The sequence below is a fragment of the Engystomops pustulosus genome, chromosome 10, assembly GCF_040894005.1.
Source record: "Engystomops pustulosus chromosome 10, aEngPut4.maternal, whole genome shotgun sequence".
In the NCBI taxonomy this organism is placed as follows: domain Eukaryota; kingdom Metazoa; phylum Chordata; class Amphibia; order Anura; family Leptodactylidae; genus Engystomops; species Engystomops pustulosus.
The window spans coordinates 12,436,211-12,460,487 of record NC_092420.1 but is presented as its reverse complement, the minus strand read 5'-3'; the positions used below and the strand labels follow the sequence as shown (position 1 = coordinate 12,460,487).

The 24,277-nt window shown below is 44.9% G+C and overlaps 1 protein-coding gene across 3 annotated transcripts in view; it reads left to right on the top strand.

Annotated features, from left to right (window-relative positions):
* SETD5 (SET domain containing 5) overlaps positions 1-24,277 on the top strand; it is a 54,305-nt gene that overhangs the window by 12,188 nt on the left and 17,840 nt on the right. For 2 of the 3 annotated variants that reach the window (XM_072127928.1, XM_072127926.1), the window contains exons 2-3: positions 16,837-16,901; positions 22,548-22,731. In XM_072127928.1, the coding sequence (XP_071984029.1) occupies positions 22,661-22,731 (71 nt within the window). In that variant the 5' untranslated portion in view covers positions 16,837-16,901; positions 22,548-22,660. The remainder of the gene's footprint in view (positions 1-16,836; positions 16,902-22,547; positions 22,732-24,277) is intronic. The other variant, XM_072127927.1, reaches the window with a different exon arrangement.

The window sequence follows — 24,277 nt, the reverse complement described above, 5'->3', positions numbered from 1 at the left end:
CTCAGTATGTCCATTATTGCTGTCATTTCTAAACTTCGCAAGGCAAAGATGGAAGTTTTTTTTTTTTGCAGAGAAACCCACAGGTAAGCCGCTGCTGTAAAGACACCTGATTTGGGAGTAAATTTATGTCGGCTAACCCCTGGGTGTTTGCCCCACGTTTACCTGGCCTTCATAAGGAAAATGCAAAGTGTGGATATACAAGATCTAGAATGCTCAGTCTATCAAAACTCAACTATTGATTTACTCTTCTATGGAAATGCCGTCTCACTGTGGCCTTGGCCTAGGGTTTGATTTACACAATTTTATTTTTCATTTTGTTCATATGCCCTGGGAAAGAAAAAAAAACAGCGTATGCTTTTCTCAAACAAAAAAAAAAAATTTTTTTGCTTGAAACTCGGACACTTTGTCTCCAATGGTGGCTTTAGTGCTTCAGGCCGCTTCAGTCCAGATGTCTCGACACCATTTAGTTTGTACACGTGACCTCTGAACCCGACGAGATCCAGTATTTATATGCCCTCTATGCAGATGTGACTGCCGAGCCATTTATTGGCTCAGTGGTCACGCGCAACATGAACATGTGGTCAGTACTTAAGTAAGCTGCCCCATACACAATAGATCTTAACCTGGTGTTTTTGGTTGACCTTCAAATGACTACGAGACCTCTTGTCATTGGGTGCATGACGTCCAGATCAATCCTTAACCTCAACACTTACAAGTACAGGGAAATTGCGTGACGTCCCACGCAGGGAGTCTAACACAGTATGTCCATTATTGCTGTCATTTTTAACCTTTACAATGCAAACATGTAACTTTTTATTCTATATTTTTTTTTAATTTATAAACCAGACAGTCCCGTCTCTGCACTGGCCTGATTTTACAGATGACCATAGTGCAGAGGACAGGACTCTGAGCATCATAGTGACTTCTGATGCAAGGAGTCCCTGCATAACAGTAGCACAGTACTGTAATAATGATTATATCTCATTATGATTAATGGAGTCTTCCTCTTCACTCTAAAATATGCACAAGGTCCGGTTTTCACACATTGACCGCGGTAGCGTGCCGCTAGCGCCAGCCTCGGACGTACGGCCATTTCACCAATGCCAGGTTATGTTGGACCTCACATAGTAAACTTATTACGTCACATTTTTGTTGTCCAATAATTGGTATTTTTATGTAACCGGCGCCTGAAATGTCACGCCCTCTGCCATGAGATTTATCACATCCTAGTGACCAAGTCCTTGGTATCCGCTATAAATTATTGGCAATAATTGTAGCAGAAATAGATTTATGAAATGTTTCCTGGGCTCGCCTGTGGTATTCACATGACCTGTCAGCTTCGTCTTCAATTCTTCCCCTGCATTGTTACTATAGCAATATGAAGTCAGGGATCTCACTTCGTGTGGTTGTTACCTTCTCCCGCCTTCTCTGCTTCTATAGCTGACACGTTGCACGGATGTTTTCTATGATTATACCTATGTGCCGTGTGCTGGCTGCATGTAGCTCATGTGTCCATGTATAGATCACTCGGGAAATGAAAGGTTTTGTTCCATACATCGGGCATCGACTTGGTCTGCTGCATTGGAGACTTTTATATTTGTGGTTCAAGCTCTGTGTTTTCCATGTCCTATTAATCCCACGTACTGTGATATGTATAATACATGGTATATTTTCACCAATTACTGTTTCACTCTCTAATATTTGCCGTCGTGCAGAGGTGTTAGTTATTTACCAGCATGTATATACATATTTGCATTGTACACCACAAAGCCACATGCTGACCCACACACCATCCCCCTCACATCATTACCTTATATCTTGCAAGAAAGCTTTTCCTATGTGACCCTCCAGGATAGAAATGATTATTTTTCTTGTGTCCCTTGTTAAAATTGTTATATCTGCCAGTATATATGTCAGTGACTACCGGATCATGTACATTCTGTACAGATGCCAAGTGTATCAACTGTTTAATATATAATCAACTTTATTTCTAATCATTTAGCATCTTGTATAGAAAGACATTGTCAGAAAACCGTCCCTATGAGCATTCTGTTATATTGTCCATTTCAGTGTCAGTCTATAGGGCCATATCATGTCTCTAGATCTCAAAATCCATTTACATCCAGTTTCATATTGATTCAATAATCTTTCCTTGTAATTTAGAGCTAGAAACTTGACAATACTCTAATCTATATGGAAGCCCCATACTATGCCATAATTACCACGTCCTCAAGAATGTAATTGTGTTTCTTACGTTATGGATAGGGTGGGGTGGTCAATATTCATTCATGTTTGCACTATTGTGCGCCCCCCGTGAAAGGCTTTCTTTCCAGCTAGGGCCTCGCTCAGGTAACCAGAATGCATGCAGTCTATAAGGCATGTGTTAGGGTGATGCCACACATGGCGTTTTTGGTCCATTTTTAACCATGTGTTTTTAGTCTGCTTAAAAATGCATGTGTTTTAACGTTTACCATGCGTTTGCCTTCTTTGAACCTGTTTATCTATTAGGATGGGTTCAAAACAACCAAACGCATTGTAAATGGTAAAAATGCATTTTTAAATGGACCTACGACACATACTTAAAAATGGACCGAAAACGCCACATGTGGCATCACGGCCTAAGGCGCATCATATGGATCTGTGTATCATGTTGCTTTTGTAGTCAGTAGTCAGTATGTAGTATGTGCGTGTATAGAAGGCATAGATCCGCGCTTTTTCTACTTCTTGCACTATTTAAGGCTAAGCTTGAAGCACTGAACGCTTGATGGAAAATAACACAAGACTGATAGCAAAAGACTGAAGCAGATCATACAAACGAGACTGGTGTAGAGAGATCCTCCTGATCCTTCCCCCTCCCCCAGTAACATGAATTCTTGTGGGATTTGCTAGGTTGTCCCTTTCAATTTGTAGTCTATGGTGTAGGTGTAGTTTCTGCCCAAATGCTAGACTTGATATTGTACATACTTGTGTATTTTTAATGTAAAACTTCTGTGAAAGGGGAAGGTAAACTGACGTGTTACATTTCATGTGTGCTTCCTTTGTAGCCTTCCATTGATCATTTTGCTACTATGTATCATTATTTAGTCCTGGCTTAAATGTCACATGGCCACACTGTCTTGATATGTTGTGAAAGCCGCATAAAGAACATTTATTCATATATGTGGTAACTAGGCGTCATGCCATATCATAATGCCATGTGGGTGCAGGATATTGCTTGCAACTTTGGGTGACTTTTCGTCCATGTGCCATTGCAGCATGATACATTGTGTGTGACATCCCATTAAAGCTTAGTTGTTAAAGGGGATGTCTTTTGGTGGTTGGAGTTGCTGTAGCATCTTCCAGTCCAGTAAGGTATCTATCACCAACAGTCTGTGTTTGCAAACAGAGGCCACAGCAGCGACGCAACGACGTCCACCTTCACCCATTGGAGTCCAATTTTGGCAAAGCTTTGCTGCTCAGGAGATAGACCTGAGGGACCCTGTTATAAACTGTAGGGTCCTTTAGGTGCTGTTGGGTGTCTATCATATGAAGGATAGAACATTTCCTTTTGATTTCTGCTTTTGCGCTCCTATGACAAAGATGTGATGAGAGCCTAACACCAGCCATGACCTGTTCTCTCCAGTGTGCATGCCCCAACGTCTCAGCCACGAGATCAGATGGAGTCCTGCATTACTAATACTACATGCAGCTTCTATTGAGTAATTGCCTTTAGTACCAAAGAAAGAAAAGCAATGATTTGGTGATCAGGCCTGTTTCTGATGGGATGAGGTTACCGTGCAGCAGACGGTCCTTTCTCATGGTGTCCCTGGTCTCGTGTTCTTGTAGGCCGCACTGCACACAGTGTCATTTGTTTCCTCTCGCCTGCATCGTCTCGGCTAATGCATCCCAGACCTGTCCTGAAGCTGATGAGTCATCCTCATGCTCCCCGTCTCCGTGTACGCAGCCATCTTGTAATTTCCTTCCGTGTATCCCTCCTCAGATAGTCGCCCGTGACTCCAGGAGGAAAGGAAATGGTGCCAAAGTTTTGTTTGCTTAGATTATTGCAGCGAGTGCTGGAACTTTACAGTGTTCAGCGTCATTAGGGTTCACACAGATGCAGACGTGGCTTTTATGTATCTTGCTATGTACTGTAGCAGTTGTGATACATTATAATATAGGCTGCTTTATTTTCGTAGTGTGTGAATTTCTAATGTATTTTTTATTATGTCATGTACGTGAGAATTGCACAGTTCTGGTGGTTAAAGGGATTTTTGTAAACATTATAACTTGCAAAATTACGTTCAGAGGGGCTCTGCTGGAGGCTTGTAATAAAACGCTTCTTACCATAAATGCATACGTTTACTGCGATGGGATCCACATCCGTGGCCATTGCTGCAAGCAGGAAGGTTTTAGAAGTTTGCACAGGAACCAAACGCTGCGGAAAGCAGGACATGGAGGTGTTATTCACACGAGAGATTGTCAACATGACTGTTGCCTTGGAAACAGAGCGTGTTGCTGCTTTCGGCTGCGGCACGTCGTCATGTGGTGACTGCTTTTACTATATTTGTTCTTCTAATGGAGCCTCCAGTAATGTCAGGCAGTTCAGAGTGTGAACCCCCATTATATTACATTCCCTGTTAGCCAGAGAAATAAGCAGTAAGTTAGATCTGCTCCTGGAAAAGCTGGGTAAGAACTACAAGGAACACAAGATTCAGCTTCTGTAGGGGATGAATGTATGGCTGTCGCTTGCGTTATGCAGGAGGCTTGGAAAGCTGGGTGACAGCGTTACTTATTTTATCTGACATGTGTGTCTGTTATATCAGACTAAGAGATATCGCACAGATCAGGCCATTATGGCTTTATTGAAAATAAAATAGGAACTGTATAAATGGTATAAAATCTGTCTGTCATGTAGTTGTGTCTGCCTGTGTTGGCTAATGTCCTATTGTTGTTGTTGTCACTGGGTTGTACTGCCCTGTACGGGAGGACTACTCTACACAAGATCATGCTGCAATTTTTCCAGAAGTTGGGTCTCTGAACTTTGATTTTTGCAATCACAGTTGGTTATCTGGGTAAGGAATCCTTACATAATGACCTGTGATCAGACACCTCTGCTGTATACGTCTTCCCTCTTATACCAAAGCCTGGAGATGAGGCAGTACGTCACATATTGGGGCACATCTACTAAGAACGATGCAGTTTGCCTGTGCAGTCCGCAGGGGGCGCCAGATATAGGATTTCTGGCGCACGTCCTTCATGAATCTGACGCCCCCTGCGCTGCTCCGACCTAGTGCACCACATTTTTCTTTTGGTGCACTTATAACGTGCAACACATTTCTGTCGGACTTTGCATTTTAAATCTGCTGCACGGTCCAATTGAGCACCGAAACGCCCCCCAATACAGAAATTTGTGTTGCATAAATAGTGCAGACGCGACACATGTGGCGCAGACATAATCTCTACATGTCCCCCTTTACAAGGATTCACATAGTGTTTTCATGGCCAAAAATAATAATAATTAGAAATGTTACATGTTTGCCGGAACACTTGTGTACATTTATTGGGGGGAGGGGAGAGGATCTTCTATAAATTTTTGTTTTGTCTGTACCGATACAGGTCTCTATTATAGTGGTCATTTTTTCGTAGCTTTTGTATTGCCTCATAGCTCTACCCCTGCCAATTAGCCAGTATTGTCATCGGCACGTCAGTGTCCATAGCTACCCTGGCACATCCATGTGAGCGCTATACTTTGTCATCACAACAGGTACTATGTGAAAGGTGACACTTGTGAAGTTTAGACCCGGCTCCTTATGTCTGTGCAGTTAAATGGAGGCCTTGTGCGAGACGCCGCCTGCTACAGTCTCAAAAACCAGGTGTAGCTGACTGCGTCTCTGATCTCTACCCACCTTCCTTCCTGTTTTGCATTTTCTGCCAGCTCTGACTTGCCTTTCTTACACTTAGCATGTGCTCCCCATGTGCCGCCATAATTACTGCTGCTTCACTCGTGCGTTTTTAAAATTTCTATGTTCTATCATGCACAGAATTTTATTCTACTTATATAAAACTTATATACTGTACATACTGTTTAGCTCATATACCTTTACATCAGCTTTGCTTACTAATAGTCTCCTAACCTAGTTCCTCCCAATTCTTTGCACTGCACTTGCTGTGTATCTGGGTTGAATTTGTAACCTTTATTTTATCCGGATCTGCCTTTAAGGTGCCTCAACCTTACTCCTATATGTAGGTGGAGGTAGGAGATTGTATTTGCATAATAATTGTGAGACTTCCGGTCTGTGGACACTGCTATGTATGTAACTTATGTATTTAGAAGCCCAAGAAACTCTTTAACACTTCTCCCCACAGAATAGGGATAAGTATCTGATCACTGAAGATCCGACCCCCAGCATTCACGAGAAGCCACTAAATGGAAGCCATCAATGTGCCTGATTAGAGCAAAGGGCCTCCCAACATACGGAATTACTCTATTTTATGGTACTTTAGGGATATGAATCTTCCCTATTACTGCATATATTGTTGGTGAAGCCTGCACTCCAGGGTGGCATCCATGCGTGGCACTTTTCAGTTAGTTATCCCATATCCACGGTTTAGGTGCCATTATTTTCTTTTTTAAAGTTTGTCATCCTTTGTCCACAGATTAGGGGATAGCAATCTGATCAGTTGGTGTCTAACCTCTGGGACCCCCTCTTCAATCTCGAGAACAGGGGTCATGGCAGACACATGATCGACCTGCTGCTTTCTTCAATACCATGGGAACGTGGGATTTTGAGAAAACAGTAAATAGCTGTCTCTGAGGCCCCAGTCACATGACCGTCGTGGGGAAGCTTGCGGCCATATATATGTCCCCATAGATGGATATAGGCACACAGCGGCGGTACGGTGCCACATGGGGAAAAAGATAGAATATGTTCTTTTTCCGTCTGTACGGCCTAACGCCGCTATCTCCTGTGGAGAGGGGAGGGGTCACCCCTATCCCGTGTTGCGTTAGTGTTAATGCAGCCTTACTCTTTTGAGTCCTCTGTCTACGCTGAATGTACACGAACCGTATCCCGCACAAGCTTGTGACCAGGTGCAGGAGAGCGCAGGGGTGAACGCTCCTCTCTTCTCCAATGAAAGGCAAGTGGCCGCTGCAAAAAAAAGCAGAATATAGAATATGTCCCAGATTTTGCACATTGGTCATTTGGTGCAATAAGAGTGATGGGGTGCCATAAACCTCTACGGGGCTGTGATATGGCCACCGATTTTGAGGCCAGATCAGGACTTCCACAATGGTCATGTTGGTGAGGCCTGAGATGGATTTATGCAAGAGGAATTTCTGTGAATCTTTTTTTTTTTTCAATTAATCTGCATGTGAAATCCTTGAGGATTCTGTGGATTGTTTGGGTTTCTGTTTATTGCTGCCAAGATTTGACTTCACAAACATAACCCATTATATGCTGCTTCATAACATCTTCCATATTTTCCATCCCGCCAAGTAATGATCCTCTACATTTTGAATTGAATATTATGGGACCCATATTCTGGGCCTATGGGAGTCTGTGTATATATTGCTCAACATTCTCTGTAGTGTTGGGTTATACTTTTGTATCGCTCGATGGTCAGGTTAAGAGCCGGTGCAGCTGCTGCTAGAAGACTGTGATATAGTAGCGACTCGTTCATGTTATATCATTACACACCTGTTGGTAGCCCTGCTGCTATGGGAAATGATGCTGCAGCTTCTTACTGGAGACGTCATGTGGACACGCGCAGTCTGGACATAAGTTATTATCTGCCACAAGCACTTGAAAAAGCGCTGGGGAGAATGGATCCTTTTAGGGTGCATTCACACGTTCAGTTTTTCAGATGCAGAATTTGAAGCCGGAAGCGGGTGTGGATCTAAAAAACTCCACTCCTGGTTTGGATATCAAAAATTGCATCTGAAAAGGCAGATGTGAAGGCAGAAATGGATCGCGCTTCTTCGTCTAAAAATAGGTTCCACACTATAAATTTGGTTGCATCCTCTTACACATTTTGAGACCCACAACTGCAATATAATCCAGGACTCACTTCTTTTTGCAAATTAATTCCTTTTAATTTATATAGAGCTTACAGATTATGCAGTGCTATACAGAGCTTTACCAAATCAGTCCCTGTCCCCATGGGGCTCACAATCTAATCAACCTACCAGTATGTTTTGGTGGACCCGGAGGAAACCCACGCACACACAGAGACAACATAAAAAACTCTTTGCAGATGTTGACCCTGGGACTTGAACCCAGATCCCCAGCGCAATTCTGCATAGAAACTTTCTAGTCAGTCTTAAAACCCATTAACAATGTACTGAGCATAAACATGTGTACCATGAAGGCATATTCGTTAAAGGGGTTGTGCAGCTGCTAAAGAGAAAATTTATGTTTTCCCCTATCCACAGGATAGTGGATAACTTGGTGATCGGAGGGGGTCAGGAGAACAGGGGTCCACTGTACTCCAAATAAGCAGAGCAGCCTGTCGCACCTGCTGCTTTGTTCATCTCTGTAGCGCTGACAGCCATGCTCTGTACTGTATCTCCTTCAGTGCTAGAGACCGTAATTGGAGCAAGTGACTCCCTTTCTCGTGATCTATTGGGGTCCCACCACTAGGGACCCTAATATCCTGTGGAGAACCCCTTTTAAATAAAACATTGACCGTATGATGGCTTGTTTTTTTTGTGACCTGGACATGCAACATTCAGTTACCGACTCCCCACATTGTGCAGAACAGATGACTGATACTGCAAGTTATGGTGGGGGGCGCTGGGCACTGTTCTGGCCTAAAAATACAATCTGTAATGCACTCAACACTCATCACTGTAGAACCCTATCCAATAGAGCTGAGGTGGTCTGCATGGTGCAGTAACTTGGCCTAAAGCAGCAGGTCTGGATGAGTCCTATGTATAAGGAAGAACTTCCCCCTTCCAAGTCCAGCACCACATCTATAAAATGTGTCTGCTGGCTGAGCGCTGATTCATCCTACAACGAGCGGCCATTGTGTAATGCCAAGGGCAGTAAACACCTCTCCAGCGCCTCCGTCTCCTATGTTTCCATGTAATGGTTCAGAATGACTTAATACTGATGATAATGTACAGTCGTGTTGTCCGGTTCCAGTCACGTGTCCTGAGTTTTGTAACTGCCCTGAAATATCATGGGAATCGATATGTGGAGTTTCCTGCGGTGCTCTTTGAGCTTTCCCTTTTTGCTAACAAGGTTGCATCATGCCTGTACTGCTTATCACGTGAGGAATCTTGGGATACGTGAGGAATTTTTCCTTTTTTTACAGTAGCTTGCAAAACGGGAAGCAAGTTGGGTTGTAACCTCCTTCTTAAAGAGAACCTTTCACAGATGATATACTTACCCAGAGGTACCATAAGTCCAGTGTTGCACCTACCTCTGGTGCACCAGGTGCCTGCAAAGTGGTTTTATGAACCCAGGGTAGGCTTTTCTGTGCCCAGGTTCCAGACCTTTCTGTGCCCAGGTTCCAGACCTTTCTGTGCCCAGGTTCCAGACCTTTCTGTGCCCAGGTTCCAGACCTTTCTGTGCCCAGGTTCCAGACCTTTTGCAAATCCTACGTTAATTCTCTGCGTGAATGTGGCCTGAGGCTTGTTTGTAGTTTAGTTTTCTAAATATCCCTTTTAAGGTTTGCTATATATGGATAACTGGTATAAGCACTGGGCTGTTTGGTATGCCTGGAGTCCCTGCTTTCCCATCCTCAGGGTCGATCCAGAAAATAGGACAATGGGACACGTCAGGATGTGTCCTTGCACCGTATGGCACAGACGTATCCCGCTGTATGCTTATACAGTGGTATATGTCGACCCAGGGACCATAGGTGTACACATCGGCAGCAGCCAATCGCGGGGTGCCCCCCCCCCCCCACCCCAGTGATGTCACTGACCTAATATGGTTGGTAACCGCACCGGGTCCTCCCTCCTGCCAAGCGTTGTATACACTTGGCGCGGCTGTGGGGAGAGTTGCAATAGTCTGCATCCGCCCCCCCCGTAGCCGTCCATTGCCTCTGCTAACTGCATACGTCGCTCAGGCGGAGGCTGGAGGATGAAAAGATGTAGCTTGCTGCGTCTTTCCATCCTGTTTTTTTTTTTTTTTTTTTTTTTTTTGACATACTGGAGAAATGGTGGCCAGATGGAGGCAACAACTATGCCTTTGCTTGTCAATGTATACTCTAATTGTATACGTCCCACACGGGTGCCAAAGGTGGCACTCAGCCCTCTATATGGGCACCCTTGCCATCGCCCCAGCGTAGAGTTTGCCAAACAGGACTCAAGGCCTCTTGCAGTCCCAGGACCCTAGAAGGAATCTACAATGATAATCCAAACTTCTCTTCCTTCTGTCTATCGTATTGGAGTCCTCAGGTGCCTATACAATTTAAACCTGTGACAAAGCAGGGAGTAATAAGTTACTGCTTAAATTGTTGCATTGGCACATACAACCAAAAATACGCGGGTTTTGGTTGTAGTTTGGGCACTCGGTGTCTAAGAGGCTTGCCACCACTGGTCTAGCGTATACATGTGAACCCAGCTTTATGGCGGATTGTACCAGCCTGACCCAAACTCTCTGCATCCTTATTATGATATACAATGTATCATCCTGCTGTTGTACCTATAAACCTATTGCATTTGTAGCATAATGTTTGTCACGTGAACAGGCCACCAGCTAGATCTTTCCCCATGGTATACGTACCTATATTAGATGATCGGGTGCCATGAGTGCAGGTAGGGCCCCTCCACCCCCACCCATTATCTTTATACCAGGATCAGGACAGATGCAGCAGTGTCACACAAACAGGTTGAAGTCTCCAGCTCTGCAGTTATGTGAAAAGATCCGATTGATTAAAATTCCTCCCCGCCCCCCTACTCCTCGCTCCGGAGGACTCAAACTGTGCCTCTCCCTGCATTTTATAGAGGTCACGTATGGCGCAGAGCCTCCATGATCAGACTGGTAATGGGAAATGCCTTCTCCTTCCAGTACAGTGCACCGGAGGAGGAGGATGGGCTGCCAGGTGATGCTGCTGTGAAAATGGAGAGGCTGTTTGTCTCCACCGTGAGATTACATGTATGTTCATGTAACCCCCTGACAAGTGCTGCCTTCGGTGTCCTGTCTCCATGGTAACAAGGACCAAATCTTGGCAATCTCTTCAGCGTGCACTTTTTTTTTTTTTTTTTTTGCATTGATTTCCAGGGTAGATGAGACCCTCCACCACATCTCTGCCCCCTCTCTGCCTGCATAATGCAATTTTTTTTATGTCATAACCTGCAACATTAGGGGGCGTGCCGCACGCTTTACAGATGTCATTTGCAAGTTTTCAGTGTCATTTTTCGGGAAAAAAAACAAAACAATCAACTTCAATTGATTAGATGCAAAATTCTGTTATCCTCCTGAATTGTTATATATCAAATGTGTTATATAATATAATGTGTATATATATTTCCCGCATCTTATCTGCAGTGGAATGTAGTAAATCGTTCCCCGTTATCCACTTAGACTGTAGTGATGGGGATTTCCTGCACCAGGGGATTTTTATTTAGCCTTTTTCTATATTTGGGAGTATCTAGTTATATGTGACGAAGCAGCTGTAGGTTATAAGTCTAATTATATTGATATCTAATATATTTATTATGCAGGATGGAGAGTGCATAGCCTTGTATGTCTCGCTGGGGGGGGGGATGATTAGATTGAGGTCGCAGAAGGGATCATCAGAGCAGTTATCCATTATATTCCTCTACGTGTTCGGAAGAGAAAGCAGCCGCTGAACCTTTACTGCCGGAGCTCGTGCTGCATTTTCCTTGGGAAATAAGATTAATGCTTTCTGCATCTAGGACAGAAATAGGGCAGAGCAGGGAGAGGGATGATTCCAGAAGTTGCCTGACGGTGATCCATGAGCGGGGAAGTTTACTGCGCCAAAGTATTTGGCCTTAAACCTTACTGGATAAGGTGTAGGTCGCCTAAATAACATCATATTACACGGATACTTTGATATCATGTCTAAGCTGAAAGATGATGATGTTGGTTACAGTATTGCAGCCCATTTCTAGCTAGATATCTGCATGGGTTCAGTATCTGCATGGGTTCACAGTTCTGATTTGATCTGCCTTGTGTCATCTTTGTCATCTTCAGCCCCTACTCTTAAAGGGAGTCTGTGTTATCCAAAACCTCCCAAAGCAATATAGTGCAAGGGCCATAAATACAGCAGAGGCTTGAAAACCGAAGAAGCAATGCAAAGATCACATTTTCTTCACCAATATGTGAATCCCCTTGCAAGTGCAATGGGGGAGGAACAGATTTGCTATAGTTTATAGAGATGATTGAACCTGACGTTCAAGTTCGGCCGCCGGACCATGGACATATTGGACAATTGGTGGTTGAGCAGCTCCTGGCAACTAGCCATGGCTATGATGTCCCTGGGGTCCACTTATCTCTAATAGTTTGACAAAACATAGTAGGTTTAAGGTAGACCCTTAAACACATTGGGGCTCATTTACTATTGTCGGATATTCCGACTATTTCCGATTTGCAACACATTTAACTGGGGATTTTGGCGCATCCGTGTGCCGGCTTGCATGCAACACAAATTTGGGGGGGGGGGGGGGGGCGATCCAACTGATTTGGACTGAGCGCGGGATTTTACATTTAAATTGTCGCAAGCCCAAGCACTTGCATGCATCGGGAAGAAGGGGAACTCCGGTAGATCTGAGCGGGGAAGCGACACACGCAGGATATCGGGAGCACGATGTAAGTGAATCGCGCCAGCTGTGTATTCTCGGCGGTATCTGCCCTATAACCATACGTGGAGCTCATTTCTGGCCCCTGATTTGCTTTAGTAGTGCATTATCCTGTATAAGTGGCAGTGAAACTACCTGTTAATGCCAGCTGCCCTTCAGAAATCTAGACACATCACCTTCAACCAGCTGCTTATGAGGTAATGCAGCCTACCCAGGGGCCAGGTACCCAGTGCACCTAGATATGTAAATACACCGTGCAAGGTTTAGCTGCCAGTCTGACCTTGGCAAACATGACCTCGCCTGCTGGGGGGCAGGAAGCAAAACGGGAATTTAAATGGCAAAAAAGCCCTTATTTCATATATCTGGAAGTGCCAGTCACTGAGCATTGTGTCTGATCTTTCAATAGTCGGTAACTACCAGAGCCCATGTCCCCCCCAGTACATGGAGAATGTACAACCAGGAAGTGTCTTGCAAAGGAAGCAGAACAGGAAGGAGGTCATGTATACGTCTGTGGGGGGAAGTGCCGCCTAATGGTGGAGGATACGGGAAGATCTGATTGTTATGAAGTGGCCGTACAAATATAGTATTCCTTATATGGGTGCGCTTGTTTTACCCCTTTTCCTGGTATAATCTGGAGGGCTGCCCTTTCTGCAGTCCTGCAGGAGATCTATATGGACGTCTGTTCTGTGTTGGAGAACTTAGGTGATGAAGTATTGATGATGCATTTTGTGAAGTGGAAATGGTGGAACGTAATTTGCAGCTTGCAGTACGTGTGTATAATATTTATAATCTATATAATGTGTATATTTGTGTGTGTGATCGAGCACAACCGTCCCTAGGGGTGGGGAAAGGTTTGAGGAGAGACAAAGCTTCAGTGAGGAGCCCCTGAGTCTGCTGGGTTATTGATACTGCTCTTCTGTCTGCTCTCTGCCGCTATACACCAGGATTGCATCATCCACAGCACCGCTGCCAAAACCTCACTGCTGTACAAAGAGGCGCAGACAAGGCCTTGTCTCTTCAGAGGCTTCTCCCAACTCCCTGCCTCTTCCTGAAAACCTCACTGATGCCCGACCTCTCCTAAGAGTCACCTTTGTTCTGGAGTCCTCTCTCTCAGACCATGTTTAACCCCCCCCCCCTTCCCAATCTGCTTCCTCCCAAACCATTCAGATTCCTCATTTCCTGTTAACCCTTTAGCTGCTGTGTTAATGTACACTAAAGACCCCCATACACATAGGGGAAAATAGTCTTCTTAACCGATCAGTGTCAGCCAACTATCTTATAGATATAGTGGCTCCTCCATTCTCCCCCACAGATTGTGATGGGGGGATAGAAAGGATGAAAATATTTTTCATGCCCTCTCCTTTGTTCCCCCGGAAGGTAATGCACAGTTGATGAAGTCTCAGTGACTCACTCGTCTCCCCATTTATGCACATGCATACCTGGCCAAACTGCTCATGTGAAAGGATAGGCCAGTCACGGTAATAGCTGTGGATCAAATGAGAAGGCGGCTATTGATGTTGTATGGGCTTCTTTACCAGTTTGTAGAGCACTCCTGGCACAGCGGGTATCTTGCCACTGCACCATCTATAAAGAAAATTGCCTGTTACCTTCAAAGCATCAGCGAGGTGTGTACAATGTGAAGTCTAGCAGAAAGCCGAGCGCCGCTCCTAGGAAATTGGATGTGTGCGGTCAGTGGCCTGTAATGGGTCAGCCATCCCTTTTGATGGGAATCACCTTGTGTGGCGGCCATAGTGTTTAGATTCTTATCAGTAGAGCAGAAAATGCTCCATGAGAACTGACGTGGTCTCTGTTGCTTGCACACGTGTAATGCGGTACAGTGGGAACTGATGTTTAATAGCTTTTGGCCATTTGTGTCATTAAAAAATAGGCGACAAAAACAAGTTATTGGGAACAGGACTGTTTGTTCACACCTCTCTGCTTCCCGGATGAGCCGTTTACATTGTTCCTTTATGTATTTCCTTGTGTTTTTCCACCCCAGACCATCTATAGGCATAGTCCAGTCGATGTGTTATTGCATTATCTGACATTTTTAGGGCGCTGATGCTTCTGTTCTCGGATAATTATGAAACTGTTCATCTTACGGCTTTTGGATGATTGTTTGTGTATAGGTGGGGCAGAACAAACATGGCTGCACCTACAAGATACTAGTGTTGGATAACACTCTTCTTTATTAGGGTGAGTCCACAAACTGTGACTGTCACTGCAAATCTGCTGTGTGTGGACTCCTTGCTAATTCTGGACAAGTACAACATTACAGTATTGTCTCCATGAATCCTTCTAATACCAACTTTTAATCCTGCTTAAAATAATAATAATGAGCCTAAAGGGGTCTGGTGGGCTTTACCAGAGCCCCTCAGTGCTGCAGATCCACAAGCTGTTACAATGGGCAGACCCCTGCTCTCTTCCACCTCCCTCTGCCTGTGTAATTTAGCAGCAGGAAGTACAGGTGGTGGGAAGAGATGTTCTGCTCATTGTTATAGCCTATGAAGCTATAGCAGGGAGGGACTCTGGAAACATCCCCCCAGAGCCCTTCAGGTTCATTATCCTAATTATAGAAGATATTAGAAGGAAGCGGGCCATGGATAACACATATAAGATAACCATAGTCCCGGTGCCTGGATCTGTGAGTAAGTGCCCCTGGTTATGATGCTGGATCTCTGGTGGTCACGTGATCGCCCTGGTTATGAGGCTGGATCTCTGGTGGTCAGGTGATCGACCATGGTTATGAGGCTGGATCTCTGGTGGTCAGGTGATCGACCCTGGTTATGAGGCTGGATCTCTGGTGGTCAGGTGATCGACCCTGGGTATGAGGCTGGATCTCTGGTGGTCAGGTGATCTTCCCCGGGGTATGAGGCTGGATCTCTGGTGGTCACGTGATCGCCCTGGTTATGAGGCTGGATCTCTGGTGGTCACGTGATCGGCCCTGGGTATGAGGCTGGATCTCTGGTGGTCACGTGATCGCCCTGGTTATGAGGCTGGATCTCTGGTGGTCACGTGATCGCCCTGGTTATGAGGCTGGATCTCTGGTGGTCACGTGATCGCCCTGGTTATGAGGCTGGATCTCTGATGGTCACGTGATCGCCCTGGTTATGAGGCTGGATCTCTGACGTCAAAGAGTGTTTGAAGTGAAATGAATGCATCTCAAATCAATATAAAGTACAGGTTGAATATCATATTTTCCCATTTTAGTTATGCACTGAGAGAAGACTACAGAAGCTTCATGTGCTGGGTCTTTAATGCAATGTCCTATAAGACTTGTGTACTGTATGATGCGGCACACCTTGTGCTATATACCGTGCACACATTTCAATGAGAACACGTATTGTTTTATTGCTTGGCTTTCCGCACATCCCTTTTGCATCACTTGATATTCAACCACTGAGGGATTTACTGACCTTTACCATGCAGGTTGGTGTGGAATCGCTCAGTCTTGGATTATTATCTATTAAAGTGCCAGGCTCATTTTCTGCAGCAGGGGAATGACTTGTATTGCCTATTCCGGCTCGTCCCCATCTTCCGCAGGTGTATCTCTAGACTAGAACTAAAGTTGGCTGATCCCCACCGCCTGTCAATCTCTTCCCCTCCTATCCGTGTGCCCTGAATCCCCTCTATACATGTATAGTCTTTTCTTTTTTTCCACAGGCAGACCTTAGACACACTACTGCACAGCCGATTTCTTTATTTTTTCCCTCCTTCTTCCCCAGTCCCACACACTGCTGGGAGAACGTGTTGTGATATGAAACCATTTGAGTATGTATTAGTAGTAAGAGAGCACACAAGGAAGAGAGGGTGTGACGGAGCCAGGGAGAAAATCTTTCTACGTGGTAATCCTAGGGACGCCTCTGGTAGTCACATTAATGCTAGCTCACTCTCTAATATATCACTTCAGCCGGGATTGTAAAAATATCCTCTGCCTGTCATGTACACCAAGGTGAAATAAGCCACAAGGCTTGTGCGTAAATTATCTTGAATGTCCATGCAAATGCAAAATATCAAGTGGTGTGTGTGTGTGATTGTTATTCCCATGTCGCCCCTTTTAACCTGTCACTTCTCTCTCTTTATAGCAGACTTCCAGAGGACGGTGGGAGAAGAGATTATTGGACCCTCACGGCCCCGGGCCAGTCTAAAGGTAAACGGTCCATTGCGATGTTTAATGGGTTAAAAGGGATCACATTTTTCCTCTGGAATGAGATGCTTTAATTGAGCCACATAGATGGCAGAGAATCCTCCACGGGAAAATTTGGGGTCAATAGCATTTCCAGCCGCACCAAGGTGTCTGATCCATGGCAGCGCCTCCTGGGGACAGCATGGAGGGGAGGCAGTCCAGCCCGCCTGCCATTAGCACAAGCTGACAGCAGTGCTGCAAATCTCACTATTGATTTAGAAGGAGCTGGGAGGTTAGGACGTGCTCGCCTTGTTAGTGCTGGGAGCCTTGCTGCAGAGTGCCAGCTGTGGACAGAGGAGGGGGAATCGATAGAGAGTGCATATTGCAGAAGACATGAGAGAGATCTCTGGAATACGCACTGCATTAAACAAAGAGCCTTCACCGCATTAACATTTCATTTACTTACTCTCTTTTTCACATTTTTGTAAGAGGTGACCATAAATTATTTTCTAGCTGTAATATTTGGGATCGACTATTGCAAAACAATTTTTAAAGCGTCATACCCTGCTCATCCCACACGTCTGTAACTAGTGACTGTCCATTAGTGACCATCTTGGGCTGGATTCACATTGTCCGTGATCTGGAACATGAAAAGTCCTGTCAGACGGATCACTCTGCTGGGGACTGAACTCCCTGCATCGTATTGATATAGAATGCAACAATGTTGCAATAATGTTTCCCTGATATACAACAGAGCAGAACCTGTACAGTCTCTGCCCTGTTCCATATCTGGGAAACCAGAACTCGGTGCATCAGATATCACTATTGGAGTCCAGTCCCTAGCAGTGTTTCGGTCCTTGCCACAGAACTCTATGGTTCAAGGGCTGTGAAACGGCCCTTACAAAGTAATATATGACTTGATGTAGTGACCAGGATAGGGGTGTGCCTGTATTTGCCTCCATTCTGTAATAACCTGAGATTAGTGAGAGACACCGTAATGATACGACCTGTGCATCACATGATCTTGGGATGCTGGTTTCCTCGATACTGATTTGTGACCCAAAACGCTAGGACCACAGGGTTCGAGCTCACAACATGTTAGCAGACCCACAATTGCCAGTGGCTACAGATATGAAGATATTTACAAAAGTCCTATCCATGTGCTGCATTAATATACATCAATGTCAATGTGGATTTTACTGCAGATTTCCTGACTGCCTCAAAAGGCAAATTGGCTGCAGAATTAGTCCAACCGGCTTCATTGCGAATAAAGCTGATTTACACTATCCTGATATAATCTGGCATGTGAAGAAAAAGGCTGCTATGTGTTGCTGCTCTTTGACGACCCCTTTAATTGTTAGCGTTCATGAATCTGGCGAGGAGAAGAGATGCCGCCATCCTGATGTACCTTTCATGTGTCGTTGTGTGGGCTGATGGGTTTCAGTATGTTGTCTTGCTGCTGTGTGTAGGCTGAACAGACTCGCCTTGAACTTTTATAATTCAGCAGCTCGTTGCTGGTATGTTGGACTGTGCCTCTAACTATACTGTAATGCGTAGCAACCAGCAACTGCATTATGTAAATTACAATGCATATATTCTCATACGTTATGGCTTTCTGTTGGTTTACTTGGGAACCCATTAAAAATATAGGCTTCAATGTAGTCTGAGCAGATCTTCCTATATAAGTATAGTCCTCATCCACTATCACTGGAGAACTAGTAATGTGAATGGTGATTTCTATGGGGTCCCCAGTATATCCATGTTGTGCAGGGATTGAAAAGTGCAACAGCAACTCCAGTGTAATGTGTTAATGCGGGATCAGGACTGGCTCTCATCCTGCCCATTTCCCTACTTCTGCCCTAGACACTCGCTAAAGACCAGTAAGTATCTCGAGATTTTTTTAGGACGCTACGTAGGAACCGGTTTCTAATTTAGAGGGCGGTGTAAAAGGGCTTTAGTGTATGGGTGCTGTTGCACATGGGTTGCCTCCGCGGCTGTACTTGTTGTAGTCCCGGGTTGCATGTACAGCTGCAGCACAGATATAAGCATCCAGAGACCATGCTTATCCAGTGTTCCCCACCGCCCCTTCTTCCAGGTCTCTGCATAGTGATCCAATAGAAAATGCTTTTTGCCCTGCTTGTCAGGACAGAAGCAAAGCCTCCACCGTACATGTCAGTATAGCTGAGAAAGCTCTTCCTGCAGGGTAAGAAAGAAGGGAAACACAGATGTTTTCTATTCATGGCTGTTCCCAGCAACAATGCAAAGATATTTCAACATTTTAGGCATGAAATTGATTCATGGGATAGAAGTGAAAGACATTTTATTGTGGCACAAGTCCTGAATTCAGGAACTTATTATACACACATATGCTACCTTTTTTTCCCTTTTCCCCTTCCATGTGGCCGGCTTGTATCCAGCACATTGTTTATGTTGAGGATTTTGTCTCGCAGCACGGTGGCTCAGTGGGTAGCACTACAGCCTTGCAGCGCTGGGGTCCTAAGTTCAAGTCCCATCCAGGTCAACATCTGCAAAGAGTTTGTATGTTCTCTCCGTGTTTGCGTAGGTTTCCTCCGGGTCCTCCGGTTTCTTCCCACACTCCAAAACATACTGGTAGGTTGATTAGATTGTGAGCCCCATATTATTTTAATTTATTATTATTATTAGACCGTGTATCGTCTCAGACATGACGGCAGCGGCTTCCAGGGCCCCCATGCCTTATCAGAAGGCAGAAGGAACTGACGCACTGAAGGCCACGGCTAGATGAGATCCTTTCACCTCTGTGGTGTTGATTCTGAGGCCGCTTTGCATTTGTTTCCTCTTTTACTGCCACTTCTTACAGACGCAGCTGTAAAACTTCCGCCTAGGCCTCAGTATACAAGCAGCGAGGAGCAGGGTGTATCACTGTTACAACATGTTTCTTCTTGAAGCCTCTCGTCTATATATGTACATAATTTTTTTTGTATTCTTTCCTAATCGAGGCAAAGGTTATCAAAAAATTCAGTGAACAGTGAGGCCAAGATTCCTGTGGGCAAACCGGTTTATGGTTTCATAGAACGTGTGTCCAGCTGATTGTGAACGAGTTCCTGTTCTCTCCCCCTCCGGAATATTATTCCTCACCAAGTATATAATTGTTGGAGTCCAAGGAAAAGAAGTTTCGCTCTGGGGGTAGGGGGACTATAATATCACCTGCTACAAAACCTTCAGTTCTGTAGCATTTAGGAAATGCTACTGGTGCTATATTAAAGATCAGAATCTGCAAATCAGGATTGTGGTTTAATGAGATAAAGGCAATAAAAATAGGCAGGAAATTGCCCTTTATCTGCATTTCCAGTGTCTTATTTCCGGTTCTGCATATCACAGGATAGGAGCTATAGAACATGATATATGAGGCTATAGATGACTTTTTATAATTGTGTATATATAATATATATTTGTGTGAATGGGTGAGATTTTAGCGCATTTCATACCACACCTGGGGTGGGGGTGAGGGCTGGTAGTTTAATAGGGTAAAATCTAGTGACCGATTCCCTTTTAAGTGCTATGCGGTATTATTGCCTTAATATGCCATCGCTTTGACAACCATGGTGCTACAGATTGACATATAGTCATTCGGTGGCGCTGTTGGTTTCTGTCATGAGATAGATCTGTTTGGATACGGTATTATATGTACCGAAGATGGAACCGGAAACCTGAACGTCTGAGGCAGTTGTGAGCGTGGCCTAAAGCAGAAGTAGATAGGGGAGCATTCACACTGGCGTCTCATGGCTGTACTTATCTCTTGTCCCTATTGCAGTATTTTTGTATCTTGTGGCATAGGTGAATGGCGTTGTTGTTTTATTGTGTGACATTCGGCGATACTGAATCCAGCACAGGGCAGCCATGACGTACAGCACGCAGCGATTGTGGCCGTGTTTTTGCATCTTTTGTCAGGAAATGGGCAGCAGTCTGTCAGCCGATGTATAAATTAGATTATTGTCTTGTGTCTGTTCTATTGTTCAGACCTTCCAGTCTAATGAGCAAGGCCTTGTGATGGGGGCCCTGAGTCATCGCTGGCGTCTTCCACGCTCCTTATAGGATCTTTACAATGCATGGCGCAATTATTGTCAGTGTTACCACCCCAGTTGCAAAAGAGCAGATTGCAATTATTTGTACTTTCCTAAACCAAAGAAAAGTCAAAGAAAACAAAGTGCCTACTCTCATACTGCCAGGTCTCCTTTCCATTGGCAACACTGTGCCCTGCAAATACGGCCCTGGTCAAACATCGTTAAGGTCAGTTGCCCCCATTGCCGCCTTAAGTGCCCAGGACACAATGCAGTACATACTTTGTCGGGTCTAGTGTACAAACGTGCCATGTCCTGTGCATAGAGGATCACCCAGGCCTGTGTGGAAGTAACTGGGGCTACATTCTCATGAATGGACGGGCTATTTAGTCTCTGAAGCCGTCTGGATATTATTAGGAATCTAGACGGGTCATGTTTAAGATGTCTGCTCCGTGAGGCGGCCTCATAGACGGAGCAGCTTGAGACCACAGGAATCTCCACAGGCGCGGGCTTGAATTTGTTAGTTTTTCTTTTTAAAAAGCTTCTGTGTGGCACGCACATATATATAATATATTTATGTGCACCACCCACCCCTCTACCCTAAAAAGATGGCGTCTCTTCAAACAACTTAAATGTACTTGAAGTATTTGGTTGTGCTGGTGTTGTAAGATGGTTACTGCAGACTGTAAGACGCAGGAGATTTTAGCAGCAAATAATGGATTATATGAAGCCTTTGCAGGACAGTCTGTCTACAGGGGAGTCACTCATTTCCACCGGGGGCAAAATGAACCTCGTGGTTTCCTTAAAGGGCCCGAGTGTCATTTTATTACTTAATAATTTGTAATTGACATTACAATCAGCCCTATAACAATATATAACAATAACCTGAGGCACACGTGGTGATTGCGTTGCATTTCCAAATGCAGAGACTCCTCCTGCATTTATTAAATGCAATGCAAACGCAATCTAATTTCAATAGGTGAAGATTCTGTGTGTTATGAAAAGCAAACACAATGCAATAGCCACGTGTGACTGTGGCCTCAGACATTGGCCAGTGTGTGTCCCCACAGCAGCCAATAGCCAGGGTACCTCCACAGCAGCCAGAAGGCCACACCAAGCAGCCACAGTGCCCCCCCCCCCCCCCAGCAGCAGTCATTGTGTCCATCACCTCTCCCACCCAAGAAGAAGCCATAGTGCCCCACACCTACCCCCCCCAGCAGCCACCATGCCCCACATCACACCAGCATCCTTGGCCCGCTACAGGGAAAAAAAGCTTGCCTTTCCCGCTCCCCCAAAGCCGCAGACATCCTCTTCGTCCTTGTTCCTTTATGTGGCCGCTGTACGCGCCGGCTCTGAAGCCGGCACAAGTGTTGACGTCACATCACATGTGATGGCTTCGGAGCCGGCGCGCACAGCGGGTGCACACGGTAACCAGGACGAGAGGGAGCGGGGAAAGGTGAGTATCGGAGGTACCCTGCCCCTATGCTGCGCTCCCGATGAGAGCAGCATAGGGGCAAGGAGCCAGAAGCGGGCTGGATAACACAATCAGATTTATTTATAATGTGGTAAAATTAACTTCTCTCCATGTAGCTCTGCACCTGTGCTAATGCTCTCCCCTTTGCCTTGACAGGTTTCCTCATGTCCGTGAAGTGTCTCTCGTCGCTCTGCGGCTCTCCACCCTCGGTGTGGTCAGTCGCCGCGATTCCGACCCCGTGATTCTCTCCGACCGTAGTGCCGGACGTCATGAGCATTGTAATCCCATTGGGAGTCACCACACCAGATACATCCTACTCAGACATGGCCGCCGGATCAGAGTGAGTCTGACTTCTGCCTTATGGTAATCCTGTTAAGTGATGGGATGAAATCAAGTGTTTCCGGTCACATCTACGTCACAACAACCGTCAATAAGTTTCAGTGTGTGAAGCAATGGATCCTTGAATTTGGGGTGGGGGGAGGCCGCACTGCTATAATGTGCAATGGTGGGGTGGGGGGCTGCACTGCCTTGCTGTGTCACGCAGGGGTTGCGCACCACTACTGCAAAAAGCATTACCGATACATAACTTCATTCAATGGTTTCTCATAATTACAATTTATAAATGAACTTCCAGTTGCCATAAAGTGAAATGCAGCAGACAGTGAGTATTGTCTGCCAGTCGTCACATTCAAAGTCCCTGAGGGATCCTGGCTAATCTCTGTAGGAATTACCATGAAGATTAGGTTACTGGACCAAATGGCACATAATTTAGAGATTGGGGCAAGTCACGTACTGCCGGCTGTTTATCCTTTTTTAGGCCAGAGGCGCTCTGCAAGTTTAGAGACGGCTATTGGGTAATAGGTCGTCTGAAAGAGCTTTTTATTGTATTTGTGCTGTAAATACAGCAGTGTTTCCTCATTTCGAAGAACAGATTTTCAGATGGGGGAATCTCGCCATTCCCCATAGAATAAGGGCTGTGTCTTAAATGTGATTTATCTTATGGACTTGGAGCGCCACCTCCTGGCCCACTTGTGTGTGTACACTTTTTCACACATCTCTTTCTATTAAAATGTGACATACATTGGAGGAATTCTTCCATCAAAATCAACAATGATAATCAAGGAACACTTACTCCTAGAATTAGACACTGTGGCTGTGGGAATTTTATTATACATGACTTCCGTCCTTCTAAAATCAACTTTTAAAATGCTAATATGACTGTGTAAGGGCCTGTGAAGCTAAAGCATGGAGGGACTCTGGTAATGCACTTAGGAGCTCTTCAGAATTTGATTTTAGAAGGCAGGAGCCATGGATATGACAGATATAAGCAGATTCCCACAGTCCCGGTACCTGGATCTAGGAGTAATGTCCCTGGTTTATCATGATGGATTTTGATAGATTAACTTTAATTTGTTTTATACGATATGAATTTTTATTATCTTCAGTGAATTTATATTGCCTTCAGCACAAAATTGTGAGTTGGTAAGAGCAGAAATCTAATCGCGTGTGCTGTACAGGCTACACAAGTAAAGTTATAGGTGGCCAAATAGTCAACCTTGTTAATGTGGATTTAAATATTCAGGATTTAGATTAAAATTATACTGAGTTTAGTATACAAATTTCCAGACCTGACCAGTGGTGCACCCATTAATTGTTATCACATGGGTCTTACACTGTCCTAGTTTCATTAGGGCAGAGCTCGAGCTTGTATATGGCCACTTGAGTCAGTCTATTGATTTGTTGAAAGTAACGAGGGTAGGTATTTACTGTCACTAGTCCACAGAAATGGCCACCAAAACACCCACTAGCTCTGATGCTATAGAGGTACATTGTGCACGATCACGGTACAGTGGGCTCACTGTGTCTCACTATACCGTGACTGAGCC